This window comes from Rhamphochromis longiceps, linkage group LG9 (genome assembly GCF_057381845.1).
Source record: "Rhamphochromis longiceps isolate RC_006_pf linkage group LG9, R_longiceps_female_GT1.1, whole genome shotgun sequence".
In the NCBI taxonomy this organism is placed as follows: domain Eukaryota; kingdom Metazoa; phylum Chordata; class Actinopteri; order Cichliformes; family Cichlidae; genus Rhamphochromis; species Rhamphochromis longiceps.
Genome location: NC_140565.1, coordinates 28,912,890 through 28,928,363, shown reverse-complemented (window position 1 = coordinate 28,928,363; position 15,474 = coordinate 28,912,890). Strand labels below are relative to the sequence as shown.

The window sequence follows — 15,474 nt, the reverse complement described above, 5'->3', positions numbered from 1 at the left end:
AAAAAGGTGCATAACAACTGAAGCAATAATGAGACACTTTAAACATGTAATTGAATGGTATGCAACTTGTTTATGGACAATATACATGTGTGGATATGGGTAATACTTAGCAATACAGAGCTGGCTTCATAAGTAGGTCATCTTCGAAGGAGAGGGAGAAAAAAACCTAAAATGATACATGCAGGCACAGAATGAATGGCTGTTTTTTTTTTCCTTCTTGGGAAATTTCCCCTATGGCCTGCAGGTCTGATTTGATTCTCCCCAAGTCAAGCGTTGACACATTAGTACGTCTTCTCATTAACTCAGAGTTTCTCATTACCCCCTCCTGGTCCCATTTTATTCCAATTTAACCACAGCTATCCCAGACATACTTGGACCATCATGTGTCTCAGACATATTTAAAAGGCCGTGAAGCTCTGAACATTACTGTTTGCACTGTGGAATTTGCTCGATGGTTTGTCCATGCATTGTCTAATCTCCCGCTTCCATTTGTGAAGTAAATGAACTGCACTTTGCCCCCGTGTTGTCATCTCTTTTCATTTAATAGGAGACTCGATATCAAAACCTTTCAGTCGTCTGCCATAGTACTCCATAAAAAGAAAAAATAATAAAGCCATAATAAAGCACTAATAGGTGCTCTATCATGCCGGGGTGTTTGTTGTGTGTTTTTAGTTTTCAAATGCTAGTGTAGAATTTGAGAGCTCTGCTCTTTATTTTGATACTGTAGAAGAAAATATCCTGGGGGGGTCTTTGTGCAATCAAATATTATTGGCAGTGTTTGGTAAGCTTAAAACAATATGATGGGGAGGGTATTAAAAGGTTTGGATTTTTTATATTATTTTTCTGGTCTCCTGTGCACTATATTTTAGTCTTCCACTCTGTTGAATTGTTACACACTGAATAAACATGTCAAATGAACTTAATTAAGTTTCATAATGAGCAAAATGTTATAAATGTGATAAATGTTTCATAAAATGATTCAGGGCAGGAATATTTTTATGACATTTAAAACACTTTCTAGTTGCCACATTGGCTGTTTCAGCTAACAAAGGTGAGTGTTTCATAATTATGAAAAGACACACATCTTTCAAAGAAATGCACCATACTATTAATTTCTTGGCATAAAACCTGGGACATCTTAATAAGTAGGAATTTTTGTCAAACAAAGCTGTTGTGAATGGGAGGGTGAATGTGAATGCACAGATTTGAGAGCACCTTGTAGTTAGTGGCTTGTGAGAAATGTTAAAACATTTGCAAATATGCAAATGCAGAGAGTATAACTGCAGAAGCAAAGAAGTTGAGAAAAAAAGAAACAAGAATATGTGAATCATAACTCATATGTGATAAATATGTAGTAATAACGAATAAACCAACCAGCAGTTTTAAGATATAGCAAGGTAACTTTTTGAGTCTGACAAAATTGGCTAAGCGTTGCTGCAGTTTAAGAGTGCCTTATTAAAACAGTCACATTTAAAATGCCTGAATCCACATGCAATTAAATAGCATTGCTCATGCTCAACTGTTTTCAGGCATTATTTATGCAAAGTCATTTGTCAGCTGGAGCTCCAAGACACCAGCTGCGCTTGCTAGGAGATTTGTGTCAAAACTGTGGCAAAGTCGGTGTGTGAAAGGAGCATTTCCTCATCGCATCCCGCAAGACTGTCCTCAGCTAGCTGCGGATTACAAGAAAATTAGACAGTTATAAAGGGTGAGATTTTGGGCCTGTATCCTAATTGTGGTGATGCAGCATGTTGAGATGGAAAGCAGAGCTTCTCCCTATCCCCAGTGAGATTCTGGCTAATGAGGCCGGGCGTACACCTCCTGCTGTCCACAGGCCCACCACCGCCTTCCCTCCTCCTTCTCCACCTGTGCAAGTATTACTGTTGAACTATGCATGGCTGTCTACAGATGCCGGTCCAGGCACAGTATGATGTACTATGCCAGAGGGCCTATTATTAGTATGTTATTCATTTTGCTTTGTTTATGCGGGGTTTGAATCGTATAAATTCAGGTAATGAGAACTGTTTTAAATATCTTATTGGTGCAGTTATTTCAGTTCTCTCAAACATACTTTTTAAGAAACAAAAGCACAGAGATTTCCTTTTGATGCTGGTTTCCAGGAATTCACAGCAGGAAGCTCAGTAAACACTGACTGTTGTACATTTCAGACTACTTTGCAGGTGTCGGTGTAACTTTGGGGAAACTTCTCGCTTGATTGCGGCGATCAGAATTTGACTGACACCCACAATTAATTCAGTTTTTACACCAGACTGTTGCTTCAGGGAGCTCTGTCTTCCCTTGATGTTGTCACCTCTTGAGAGTGATTGAAAGGGACAGAGTGTATTTCCTGTTAAAGAATCTTATAGCTGTGCCTAGCCAGTTGCATCTGGTGTACTGTAATCAAACCAATCATGGTGGTTGATGGTCAATGATTGCTTTCAGATTGGCTTGCCTTCACATAGTGCTCTTGCTCTCTTTTTTCTTTTTTTTTTCTTTTTATGGACACCTGCTGCAAGTGCAAGACTGTGAAGCCGTGGAGATGGAAGAGAGACAGAGGGCTTGAGAAGCATCTGTTATCACTGTGAAATCATGACTGCACAGCCTCTGATTATTTCTAGTGGTTGGACTCTAATTACATTGCTAATTCATGTGCATTTAATTTGGACAGATGATTTAGTCATATTCATTTTGCATGGCAAAAAAAAAAAAAATCCTCAATTTTAGGCATCCTCCAGCTTACCCACTCTCCCACAGCCTCTGTCTCTTCACATAAGAACATTTTGCAGCCCTATTACCAGCTGTTTTCACTTGGTGTCTTCTGAAACAGCAGGCCAGAGAAGCCAAAGACCTGAGGCAGGGAGATAGCATTGCTGCCATAGTGGTTACATGTTAGTCAATTTGAAATACACAGAAAGGAATGTCTCTCATGTGACTCCCGGCCAGTAGAGCGTGACCAACTGCAAGCTCGCCAAGTACGGTTGGTCACACATGAGAGGGCAGGAGACAGGCAGAAGCACGAACACGGGTGTCATTGCTGTCGGATGTGTACACCTCATTCGCAGACATGCCGAGGCCGCTCATTCCACCCCTCGCTTTTCACTAATTGACCTTGAGCTGATATGTCAGACGCTCAAGTAGGAAGAACATATGAACTCTGAAGCTATTGTTTGAGAACTCTTGTATGTGGGGTGAAGTCCTGCTGAACCAAATAAGTGCTGCTTGACTTAATCACCCTGAGGGGGGGGAAACGTTGACCTGGTCAGGACCTGCAATATGTGTCTCATGAACTTGGTGCTACTGTACTATTAACTGCCAATTGACCTGTCATGTAAACAACAAGCATACACACAATCATTATCCTTCCTATCATATCAGTTGTTGCTTTTTTCACAGGCAGGTGTGAACAATGCCGCTTGAATGTGTTTTGCCAAACTGAATAAATACAGGAAATAACACGTAATGCTGTTTTTTATTGAATGTGAAGACTGATGTTGACATTTGATAGCAGTTACTCATGCTTGAAAATGATAATATAACAAAAATGAAGTGAGAGGAAACTGCTGTCAACAGCGATGCTGATATCGAGTTGCAGCATTTTCCTCAAGAGCTCTTAGCACGTACATGATGAACACTACACCAAAAGTGCATTAGATCAGAAGTGCAAACACATGACACAATTATGATTTGCAAACAAGTTGGAGGTAAAAATTACTTCTTTTTTCCCCTCACTCAGCCTCTGGACTATGAAACAAAGAAGGCATATACCTTTAAGGTAGATGCTTCCAACGCTCACCTGGATCCAAGATTTCAGAGCTCTGGGGCCTTCAAAGACACAGCAACAGTGAAGATTAACGTTTTGGATGTGGATGAGCCTCCGGTGTTCAATAAGCCCTCCTATGTGATGGATGTGTATGAGGACACACCTGCGGGGACCATCATCGGAGCAGTGACTGCACAGGATTTGGATGCCAGCAGCAGCCCAGTCAGGTAAAGTTAAACTCTTCAGGATTAAAAAGTAGATCCTGTAGACATATATTTCTGCACATGGTGTTTAATCACAGTTCAGTTTTATCAGTTTTGTTATATCTCAGTGGTGGGAAAAGTGATCTGATTTATCAAAGGGTAAGCCAGTCTCAGGTTTCTTTCAAGTTAAACTGCCACAAATATTTTGCACACAGTGGAAACTGTCTGGAAAACCTTTGTTTTTAATGCCCCAGGAAGTGGTTGTATTTAAATCACAAACATATGTCTCCACAGTACTACACAAATGTCTTGAGTAACCTCTCATTTCTTTATATTCTGCAGAAAAATGGGAAATATGTGCACTGAGTTATTAAAACATGAGTATAATTCAAAGGTTAATATTTGGTGTAACCAGATAGTATAAGTAACTCCAGTACAGCCTGAACTCTCTTAAGCAAGGTTTCTTGTTATTTCTGTAAGCAGTTTTCAGGCATAGTTCTCCAGTCTTGTTAAAGGGCATACAATACAATTCTCTGGATGTTGTCTGCCATGATGAGGTCTGGACTTTGAAGAGGCACATTTTTCGAGCAGGATACACTTTTGTTGCATTAATAACATGTAAGGCATCACTTTTGTGCTGGAAAAATAACGCTGTTGCCAGTTAGATGCTTTCCAGATGGTATTGCATGATCCACTAAAATCTGGCTGGACTTTTCTGCATTCATAATTCTATCAATTTTAATCACATGCCCACTACCATTGGGTAAAATATAGCCTGGAATTTTGGAATTTTCTGTATAGTCAACTAAACTGTTGTAACAAGGTACCAAAAGATACAATTTAAAATAGTTTCTATGTTAAGTTGTGTGAAGACATGAATTAGGTGTGTTTTTATACTTATTCACAGTTTAATAAACTATAAGAAGCATATCTGTGAGGCTTCTCAGTCATCCAGGTCATCGTAGTGTAAGGAGCTTGGAAAGAAGAGCATCTGGAGTTGTACACCTGCATCTAAAGGACAAAGGCCATTTTTTTGAGAATGCCAATGTCCACTTCTTGGACAGAGAAGACAGAGGGTTTGAAAGAGGAGTGAAAAAGCCATCTATGTCCACTGTGAACAACCATCTTCAAACAGAGGCGGTGGCTTACGACACCAACTGTCTGCCATCTATAATCCAGTTTTGAGATCCCTTCCCAGACACTTTAATGCCCACTCACATCTTAGGTCATTTGTTCTCAGTAAGTCACATGATAGGGTGGGGCAAGGTCTCACAACAGGTTCACCCAAAACTTTGGCTGATTGTGACCCACACCTGTTTTCACACCTTTGCTTGTGTGATTAGGAAGAGGAACAACAGGGGGTCCAGGATCCTCTTAGGGACACTCCCAACAGGACTTAAAAATCTGGGACTCTCCACCAGTTGCTCTTAGAACTGAAGAAACTTCTCAGATGAGAGGTTGAGAGGTGAAATATCTTCAAGAAATTTTAAAGAAGTCCAGACACTTTTAAAATATAAGAACAAAAGAAATAAAAAATGTGCCTGAAGAATGTTGCACAGCACTGTATATAATTCGAAATATTTCTCTTTTGTAGGAATGTTCAGAGACAAACTGCACTTGAAAATCAGTTTTTCATGCAATCAGTTATGCCACTGACCGAATATGATGCTGAATGAACAACACTTACTTCTTTTCTTAATTACTAAGATTAACAGACTTGTCAAGATGCTATGCATTTTGTGCCAACTTAATTATACTAAATTTGCATCGTCATGATGGTTTTATGTAGAACCTTGACAACACAGCTACATTACAGTGTTTCCCGTGATTCAGAAATCCCTGCCATTAAAAGAAACACATTGGTTGACATTATTCAGACTATAATTTGTACTAAATACTTGAGTAAAGTATGGTAGGATCTAAACGCGCATCCATCTTCAAGAGCTCAGGCTATTGAGCCAAATTGCCCTTGGTATTCTCTTGAGAATAAAAGTGTTAAATAGGGAAGTACTGTCATTCTGCAGCCGGTGATTGAAGGTTTTAGATCTCTATTCATCGGTGTTTCCAGTCTTCATTCATCAGTGTCATCATAGCTTTAATCTTGAGAGTTTTGTCAGGTTTACTCATCAGTCTAAAGCCCAATCAGTCTATGTAGAACATTTGACACTGCCATCTAAAATCCTGCTAGGATGATCTGTTAGCAGGTCTACACTTGCCGGTAATGTTACACAACATAAGCAGCCTATTTGAACTTTGTAAGAGTTGTCATTAAGTATATTTAAATATTCTGTGTACTTTCAAAACAAAAATTAGTGACTTTAGTTTTTAATAGTTTATAATGACTCATTAAACTAAACTGAATGTATTGATCCCTGCCTCTCAAGCTGAACATTAGAGATACCTGTTGTTATGTTTAATTTCTTTTGCAGATAACAAATAGGGATAAAGCAGCAGGAACCTATGTAATTATGCCAACAAAGGCAGACAATTTGGGAATAAATCAGTAATGTAATAACATCATTGAAAGAACACTACAAAGCTGGACATTGAGAGGCGATAGCACACTGGGAACAATAGTGAGCAGTATGGACATAATAAGCCAGCCCTGACAGAAGAAAGCAATGCAGTGACCAATGCATCTACTGAGCTGAGGTTAAAGATTATGGCCAAACACAAGGTATCAACCCAACTGAAAACGATCCGGAGCTGAAACGGAACAATTTTGAAGAATATGTGGGAAAAAGAGTTGTCACACAACACAAACTCCAAGTGGCTATTGGACCTAAGAGCACACCTCCCAGAACAAGAACCAGTCAACTTCACAAAGACAGACATCCACTTTCTGGAATGAAGAACTGGACAGTACCGGGACCCGGCACAAGCCCAGCCTATGAAAAAGCTATCTCCTCCTGAGATCCAGCCTGTTCATTTATGGCCCCTGTAGTCGACATACAAATCACAAAAAAAGTTAAATTGGAAGATATTTTTGCCCTTTGTTCTCAAGAGGATTTGGCGATCCATGATTGCCTGGCAGCACGAATAAGGGGCTGCTAATAGCAGGTATTCATCCAGACAAGGCAGAACAATCCTGATCATGAAGGATCCCCTAAAGGCAGGTAACAGCCAATTACCTGCCTCTCCACAGAACACAAATTCCTATCAGGCATTATAGCAACCAAGCCGATTAGGTATATAAGTCAACACGTGAACATGAGCATTGGAAAACCCACCAGACTGCCAAAGCATCAGCTTGTGGTTGATAGAGCAGACAGTAGGAACACATGTGAAAGGTAAAGTCCAAAGTGATCCCAGTGGTATTAGTTACATCAGAAGCTGTAACCCCCCAAACTGGGAGAGAGACTCCACCAGATTCTAAGCACAACATCAGAGGTCTCTGTCCAGAAGATTGCAGTTCTAGCAACAACTAAGACACTGGACTTGTTACTGGACACCTTTCATACTGTTTAAGTCCAGTTAAGAAGGAACAGGACGAACATTTTCACCAATCACTTTTAAAACTGTAGGTGACAAAGAGTGGACCTTAAAAATCTGCATAATTTACAAAATTGATTTTACAAAACAGATTTCATACCTTGTTTTGTTTTGTTTGTTTTTTTCTTTTTCTTTTGCTTTATTTTTGTCGGGTGCAGGTTGTTTTCCCATAGACTTCTATATAAACATTTAAGATTGCATGCATCATTTTTTTTTAACAGTGAAGGAAATACTTACTGTATCATGCAATCAAAACCCAGATTGTACAGTGAATTACGTTTTACCTTCTCAAATCTAATCCCTTTTGTTGTATCAGTTTAGTATTGCTGATAAAGTATTTTCAAGACATTCTGAACAAAACATGTTTTCAATAAATCAAGGTTTACATACATGGTTGTGGATTCTACATAAATGCATACAGTATCATCACTTCACAGTGTTGTAGCTTGTAGTAAGTCTGCTTTGGACAATGCAGATGACATGTTTGCATTAAATACTGCTCAGAAGTAATAGATCTAAGAATGTGTTAGATGAAAGAAAAGTGTAAACCATAGCATAATATATCCATGTAACCTTACAAGGGTACTAAAAACAAATGGAAATTCATTCCCTTTGCTAATTTATATTATTAGAATTAATTACTCAGGTTTTAATTTCCTCTTTAATAGTTTTTTGTTGAACGCTGAAATCAACCACCTAGTTTATGAAAGCTGAAGGGTCCTTTATAAGGCGCTGCTGCTCTCTCCTGGGTAATTATCAGGTGAGACATTTTAACATTACAGCTCAGTTTTATAGATCTGACATGCCTCACTCATCTTCTGATTTATAATCAAGGCAAGACGCTCCTTTTCTTTCTCAATCTCTCTGCCTCGATATGCACCCGCCACTGCACGCACACACATACATAGAACGCACACTTACTCATGCTGCCCCATTTTCTACCATTAAACCTCAGTGGTGGATAACAATAGACTGTCCTTTGCAAAGACAAAAGAGTGCATTCTTAAAAATGTATGAGAACCCTTTCGCTTTTTAAAACATATTAGCTGCTCTTATTCAGGTGGATTGCTTTATAGTAATGGATTTCAGAGATGAATTACCAGAGTGTTACGCAAAAAATGGGAAAAAAAAAACATGTTGCATGGACAGTAGTTGTTTTATTATGAATATTTCATCCCAGGGAAAACAAAAGAAGAGAAGAAGCAAAGATTTGTACAACAAAAAACGAATGCCCTCTACTCTGTGGATCTCCACTTTGTCTCCAACATTTTAAATATTCATCAATACCACAGCTGACATTGTTCATTTGTGTGCCTTTAGAGAGCCATACATTCTTCACTTCAAAACAACGGACCCAGTGACCCATCATGCATAAGGAATAATGCTTTTAGACATTTAGACTCGACCAGTAACACTATTTAGCAGTATAGTGTCAAGCTATCTCTAGCTGCAGGGACAAAAAGGGCATCATGGATAGTGCATTGTTGGCTGATTCTATAGAGCTTCCTACAGCTTGTGTTAGTTTTCAGAACTTAAAGATGGAAAGGCCTCTGCCTAAAAAAGGCAGTAACACAGATCACAAGACTTTGAAGAGGCACATTGGTCATGGACTTTAAAATGCTACCACAGTAAAACCATAAACTCTAAAAACCAACGACTGTAGAAAATAAACTGAAACATGCCTTCCTTTTTTCCCTTAAATCACCTTGTGCACTGTGTGCAATGTGCACTGAAGTGAATTAACATCATCGCAATTCAAAGAAGGATATAACGCCATAATTAATTTTCATATCTACAGCTGTCTGCACTGAGTTGATCTTAAATAGACTCTTTATATCTGTGATTTCTTATTCCTAGCTGTTGATGAGCTCTATTCTATTTAAAGATAACTCAGAGATTAGGACAATTACAAGTAAAACTATTTTACATGCTTTTTGTCCCACATGAATACAGAATTAATGTTTTTTTCATCTTTGTAATGCACTTTTAGAAACTGTGACTGATGTGTTGATACGTATTGTGTCGTTGAACTGAATACCAGCGCTGTTTGTTAATGAACATGCGATATCTTGTAATACCAACTGCATGGGCCACGGTGAAAGCAACACATGTGCTTGACTAGCAGGTTGACAACAATGATACCCTCTCCCCACAAAAAGCATAAAAATAAAATGTTTTACCCTGAGGAAAAATTACACCTATTGATTTTTTTGAACTTTTGATGGGAGTTTGGCTGTAATATTTATCAAAGAGACTCACACTAAACTATTTTGACACGATCATGTTCGCTTCAAGGCCGCATGCAATGCAGAGTTAAAGAGACAATGGCGACTGACCCAAAACTAAACTGAAAATTTAATGGAACCCAAGCTCATAGAAAATATTACTCAAGTGGTGTTGTTATCAACCTGATTACAGTAAAAGACTTGAGGGTGTAAATGTAAGCCAGGCTTTTTTCTCTTAATGACTGAGTCAAGTCCAGTTTGAGGCTCTGTAGTGTGGAAAACAAGCATTATAAATATTCATGAGAAATAGCTTTTTAAGATCAAATACTTTGGCATGGAACAAAATGTTTTTTTTTTACCAGGATAGTGGCAAAGACAGCCTTTTCTGTATGTAGTGAATGCGGACTCACTCCCATGAAAAATTAACTATCAGCCCTGTAGAAATGACCATGAGTAAGGCACCAGATTCCCATTACATCTCAACTGACCTAATTGTGAATGAGAATGAAAAAAGACAATCTATTTATTCCTGCTGGAACGCCATTGACGATCACAAAATTATTAATGAAAAATAGCCTTTTAAGATCAAATAGCATGGAGTGATGAATGGCGCTGTCACTGCCATGCGGTCTGCTCTCAGATCTCTTTTGTGTTTCATAGTTTGCATTCAGAGCAACTCAGTAAGACCAAAGATGCATTTCACAGAGAGGACATCATGCCTTCTGTTCTCAGACATCGAACCAACACTTTATGCCTTTGTTGTTCATTGAGCATGAGAGATTGATACGGTTTCAACTGTGCCCAAAATTCATTTATGTTCCCAAGAAAACCGTTAGCTCAGCATGGCCAAAGTACGTGTGCCCCATTACTAGATTGGAATGTATATGCGATCCTCAGCACATTTCCTGGAAATGACCATTCAGAATGAGTAATGAAGGCTACGCCAACATTACATTACACCTAACTCATATACATGAAGCTAGAAGGAAAATCGCTGTGGTTTAATTTGCTGGTTTGTGCTGCAAATGGATGTCTTTAAACTAACGTTTTCTTTCAGATATTCCATTGACTGGAAGACCGACTTGGACAGCTACTTTGACATTGATCCAGTGGAGGGAACGATTTCTACAAACGAACTTCTTGACAGAGAAAACATCGCCCAACACAATATCTCCATCGTAGCGACAAAACTCAGTAAGTATGACAATGAGATCAGTTATGATTCACGCAGGTGTCATTGTCCTTCCCCCACCTTAATCTGCGTGAAGGATTTAATGCACTTTTACTCAAGTCAATACTCAATCCCATTTTGCTGGAAAGGTTTATAGGTATCTATAAACTATGATAGCTCTCCCAGAGGGATGTGTCTTCAGGACATTGTCTCCTCTAGCATACTTGCCTTAACTCTGTTTTCATTTTTAACTGCCTCTTTTAGCACGTTTGATGTCACTGGCATTGGAAGAGAGCTTGTCTTGCCAGAGTCAACTTTTACTTACGCCGCAATAAAACGTGAACCTTCCACAGTTTAACAGTCCGCCGACGCAGCGGCATCGCAGCATGTTGTGAGCCAAGCTCGGAAAAGGATGGAACTAATGTGAAGCTGTGGCTTTAAGACATGTCATCAAGCTAATTATGTTTTTATGAAGGAAGTGGAGCAAATTTCTGGATAAATAAGCAAATCCATCGTCATCAAGTCATCAAATCTGCTAAGAACCGTCAAAGTCATTATCCCAGAGGCAGGCTGGTGCTCAATCAAAATTACACATGCTGTATATTCATTAGGACAGACTGTGAAATATGGGCTGTTAAAACTTGAGTCATTGTCGCCTTGGAAACTGATATTAGTCACTTCCCCTCAAGGTCATGGAAGTGACATGCTAATTTTGTTTTCAATGTGTGTGCGCCTTTCTTTGTGTGGCTTTTGTGCATAAGTGCCAAGAAATTGCAGGATGAGGTAGACTGAGAGGAAACAGCACAGATGAAGAGGAAGAGAAGCGAGATGGAAGTTTTAATAGGCAGTTACATGTTCAGTGTGTCATACTAGATGCAGGAATCAGGGGGAAGTTCTGCTCATTTTATCCTCACCCACCTGCGCTTCACTCCTTTCTTATCACCTCGCTACAAGTTGGGCTCTGATCCAGACCTCTGCCCACCCCTCTCAGAGGATCAATGTTCATCTACAGACAATGTTACTCACTGACAATAACAAAAAAAGAAATAAACAAAACTTCCAGAGCCAGTGTTTAAAAATAATAGTTGGACTGGTGCAGCAAGAACAGAGATAAAACCAGCACCCCAGAGTTTGTGTCCCAGCTTGAGTTCAAATCTGTGTTTGACCTTGAGTTAGATTTGGCAGTACTTTGTGTTCTGGGTATTGGATGGCTGTTATGGCTCCACTCTTCTGGATACTATTGTCATCGTTGGCATGTTTGCTGTCTGTTATTCAGGTCTTAAACCATGGATAACAACAATAAATACTAAAGCAAGGATGCCTTCAGTGCCCATACAAAAAAATCCAGTTGTTGAGGAGAGGTCACGCACACACAGAGAAAAAAAATAATTGTTCTAACTTATCTACAGTCTGTAGCAGCCCTATTTAGTATTGCACAGCAGTTTTCAATAAACAGTAAATTATTGCAGACCTCTGTATTTGACCTGCCTCGGTATCTACCGAGTGTTCTTGCCGCTAATGCTTTTTAACATTTATCCGCCCACACCTTTTATTCCCGTTACACTTGGTGGAAAGCATCCAGCAGTATCGACAGAGTTGCTGGATTGCATTTATGCTTTTGTTCGTCGGCGATAAACACCTGGTCACAACACCTGAGCTGGAGACACTTTAGTTCGGAGACCTTGGCGATCCGTCTGGTCGTCTGTAGACACTGCAGTCATGCAGCAAAATGAGAGCAGTGCGTGCTGTTCCCCTGAGACACTGGGCTGAACAGAAGGCGTGCTAAATAAGAGCCAGGGCTAGATTAACTGGTTGTGTTTTGGCATTTAAACTCATTGGTAATTTTAAGGCAAGGGAGAGATATATTCAATGCTGTAATAACCATGACATGGGGCAATTAGGAAGCACACTTACTATCTTTCTTCTTTTTTTTTTCTTTTTTTTCAAAAAAAATGACAGTCAACACAATTTGTTTTTTTGTTACTTATGTTATCTGCAGTTACACTTTTAGCAGACAGATACTCAGAATGATTTCTTTTTATTAGTGTTCTGCAGTGCATTTTATAGATCCGTGGTTGATTGCTTGCAATAATAAAGTTTTTTTTTTAAATTAAAATGAGAAATAAAAAATGCAAAATGTGCATTAGAAAAACAGTATAAGCTGGTAACTTCAGGGCAAATCACTCAAGCATTGTACAACTATACAGGACTCAGTAAATCAATAGAGCATATGTTTGGGCTAAATTGCTGCTCGAAGTCAGATTCAAATATAACCACTGTGCCATTGCTCCATCTAGTGGGCTGAATGATATATCACTCATAATAACAACAGTTATGGAGATGAGTTTTTAAAATTAGATGAGAGGGAAAACTGTAAACTTAACTAGCTCAAACCACTGAGACTATATAGAAATATAGAATTTATTGATATGGAAATATTTTAAGTTGTCCCCACTTTTATAAATAGAGTTCTCGATCACAAGCGAGCGATAGTGCCTTTTTGCCAACTGAGCATCCGTGTTAGTAGTTCAGTCAGTGCAAAGCAGCAAATCCCATGATCAGTGTCATTTTTACCTTGGTGGGAAGATTGCTTTTTCCATCAAGGTCAGAGACAGGTTGCTAACTGAGCCGTGGCTGCTTCTCCAATCCCCCCGCCCTTGCATTTTTTTTTTTCTCAACCACCCAGCAACGCACAAACCTACCAACCTGTGCACTGGCACTCACACAAACGAGAACACGCTAAGCCTCCCAATGTGCACCAAAGCCTATTCCCACATCAAATCCATAAAGTTTACCTTAACTGGGCTCTCACACAAAGAGAACATTTCCCCATTGTATCCCCTCTGTGAGGAAACACTAACAAACAACTGTGGATTCAAGCTATTCCCACTCGAAGGGGCTTTCACACACTAATTAGAATGGGATGCACATCTTATGGTTCAAACCCATAACAGAACCTTTAAAAAAAGGCTTGTAATAAAAAATGTCCTCTCGAAAGGGCCGTATACAATAATATGAGGTGTGCTTTAGAAGCAACACATGGGATGAATTTAGTGCATGTATTTATTTTATTTTCCTTCTCAGCGTCAGTCAAAAGCATCATAAAACAGCATTTATGCATCACTGTGTTCCACACACATAAGACGTTTTCCAGAATTTGAACACTTGCAGTGGCTAAGCAGCTATAACATCTGTTCAAGGAGACTCAAGCATGAAAGCCTCTTTAACCACTTGACCATGCTACTGCAACAGTGATAAACCTTCGAGCTCTGGCTTGTCATAAGATGGTAGTACTTAATTTATCCACATGATGTCAGTGCTGTGAACAAAACACCCAAAATGTCTCTGTTTCTGTATTCATGTAATTGTTTGTTGCTTCTCTCTGCAGACAGTCCAGTTCTGACCAGTCGAGTAGCCATCACTGTCCAAGTGCTGGACATCAACGAGTTCCCCCCTGAGCTCGCCAGTCCTTATGAGACCTTTGTGTGTGAAAATGCTAAAGCAGGACAGGTATGTTTACAGCTGCTGCTTTTGTCTGACAGGTGCTGAAGGAATTAGGCAGAACTCATTAAATTGTGTTAATTTATAGTGAGATAACATCTGCTTGTTGGAATATGTGTTCCCCCATAGAGGGGGGTATGGTTTTACAGCATTTACTGACAGTTATCTAAAGATGTCAAATTGAATATGAAGGATACTTCTTTATGAATAGTGACAAAGTGTCCCTGTTTCAACTTTGGCAGAAATAATTTCAGACTTTTTAGAGGAAGTTTTTGCTTTTTGGAATGCTACACATTTCGCTCTCACATTGATATCTAACCAGCTACTGCATCTTACTCAAGGTCACTTGAATAAAAGCTTTTATTTCAGGGGATTTTTCCGAGAACACTTACAGAGTAGTACAGAGTATGAATCAAAATCTCGAACTGACTGAGTCATGGAGTTGGATTCAGTTCATAAAGCAAAGCGGCGCTTTGCATATCAGCAACCTCGAGCACATTTCGGATAATATATTTGAGATGCAGTGGAGAATTTGCCTGTGTGGATTGTAAACCACCTGTGCCTGTAAATTAGCCCATTAACTAGCATCTATATGCAGTTAGCGTTGTGAGGGAACAGCGTCTTTGGCAGTCTATCAAATCACCGTAGACACCTCATCACATTAAGGATGTTTTGCTGGTCGTCAGGTCTGTTGCAATCAAAACGCCCATGCCCTTCATTTGAAGACATCAGTGTCTTCCTTGGCATGTGAATTTGTCATGTTTCTTGCTTGCCAGACTGAATTAAAACAAAATTGTCATTTTTCTCCTAAATTTAACGTGAATGGTTTCTCATTTGAAGTTAACCTTCACTCAAAAGCGTGTTTTGCTCATGGCTTCACTGTGCAGGATGATGAACAGTATTTGATAGTGGAAGGATGTTTTATCATTTATCTCCTCATGGAAAATGTTTGTCTTGAAGTTTTTGTCTTTAGAGTTTAAAGCATGTACCTGTGAGCATGTAATTCATCTAATCACACCTAATCGGAAGGCAGTTCTGGACCAATATGCAATTTACACTTCACAGCATAATGTGAGCACAGTAGTACAGATACACATAGCATGTTCAATGATGTGCAAGGCT

The 15,474-nt window shown here is 39.3% G+C and overlaps 1 protein-coding gene across 1 annotated transcript in view; it reads left to right on the top strand.

The window, feature by feature from the left end:
- Positions 1-15,474, top strand: part of LOC146662499 (cadherin-12-like) — a 103,544-nt gene that overhangs the window by 76,087 nt on the left and 11,983 nt on the right. The window contains exons 7-9 of the mRNA XM_085419165.1: positions 3,734-3,987; positions 10,738-10,874; positions 14,240-14,361. Coding sequence (XP_085275291.1) covers positions 3,734-3,987; positions 10,738-10,874; positions 14,240-14,361 — 513 coding nt within the window. The remainder of the gene's footprint in view (positions 1-3,733; positions 3,988-10,737; positions 10,875-14,239; positions 14,362-15,474) is intronic.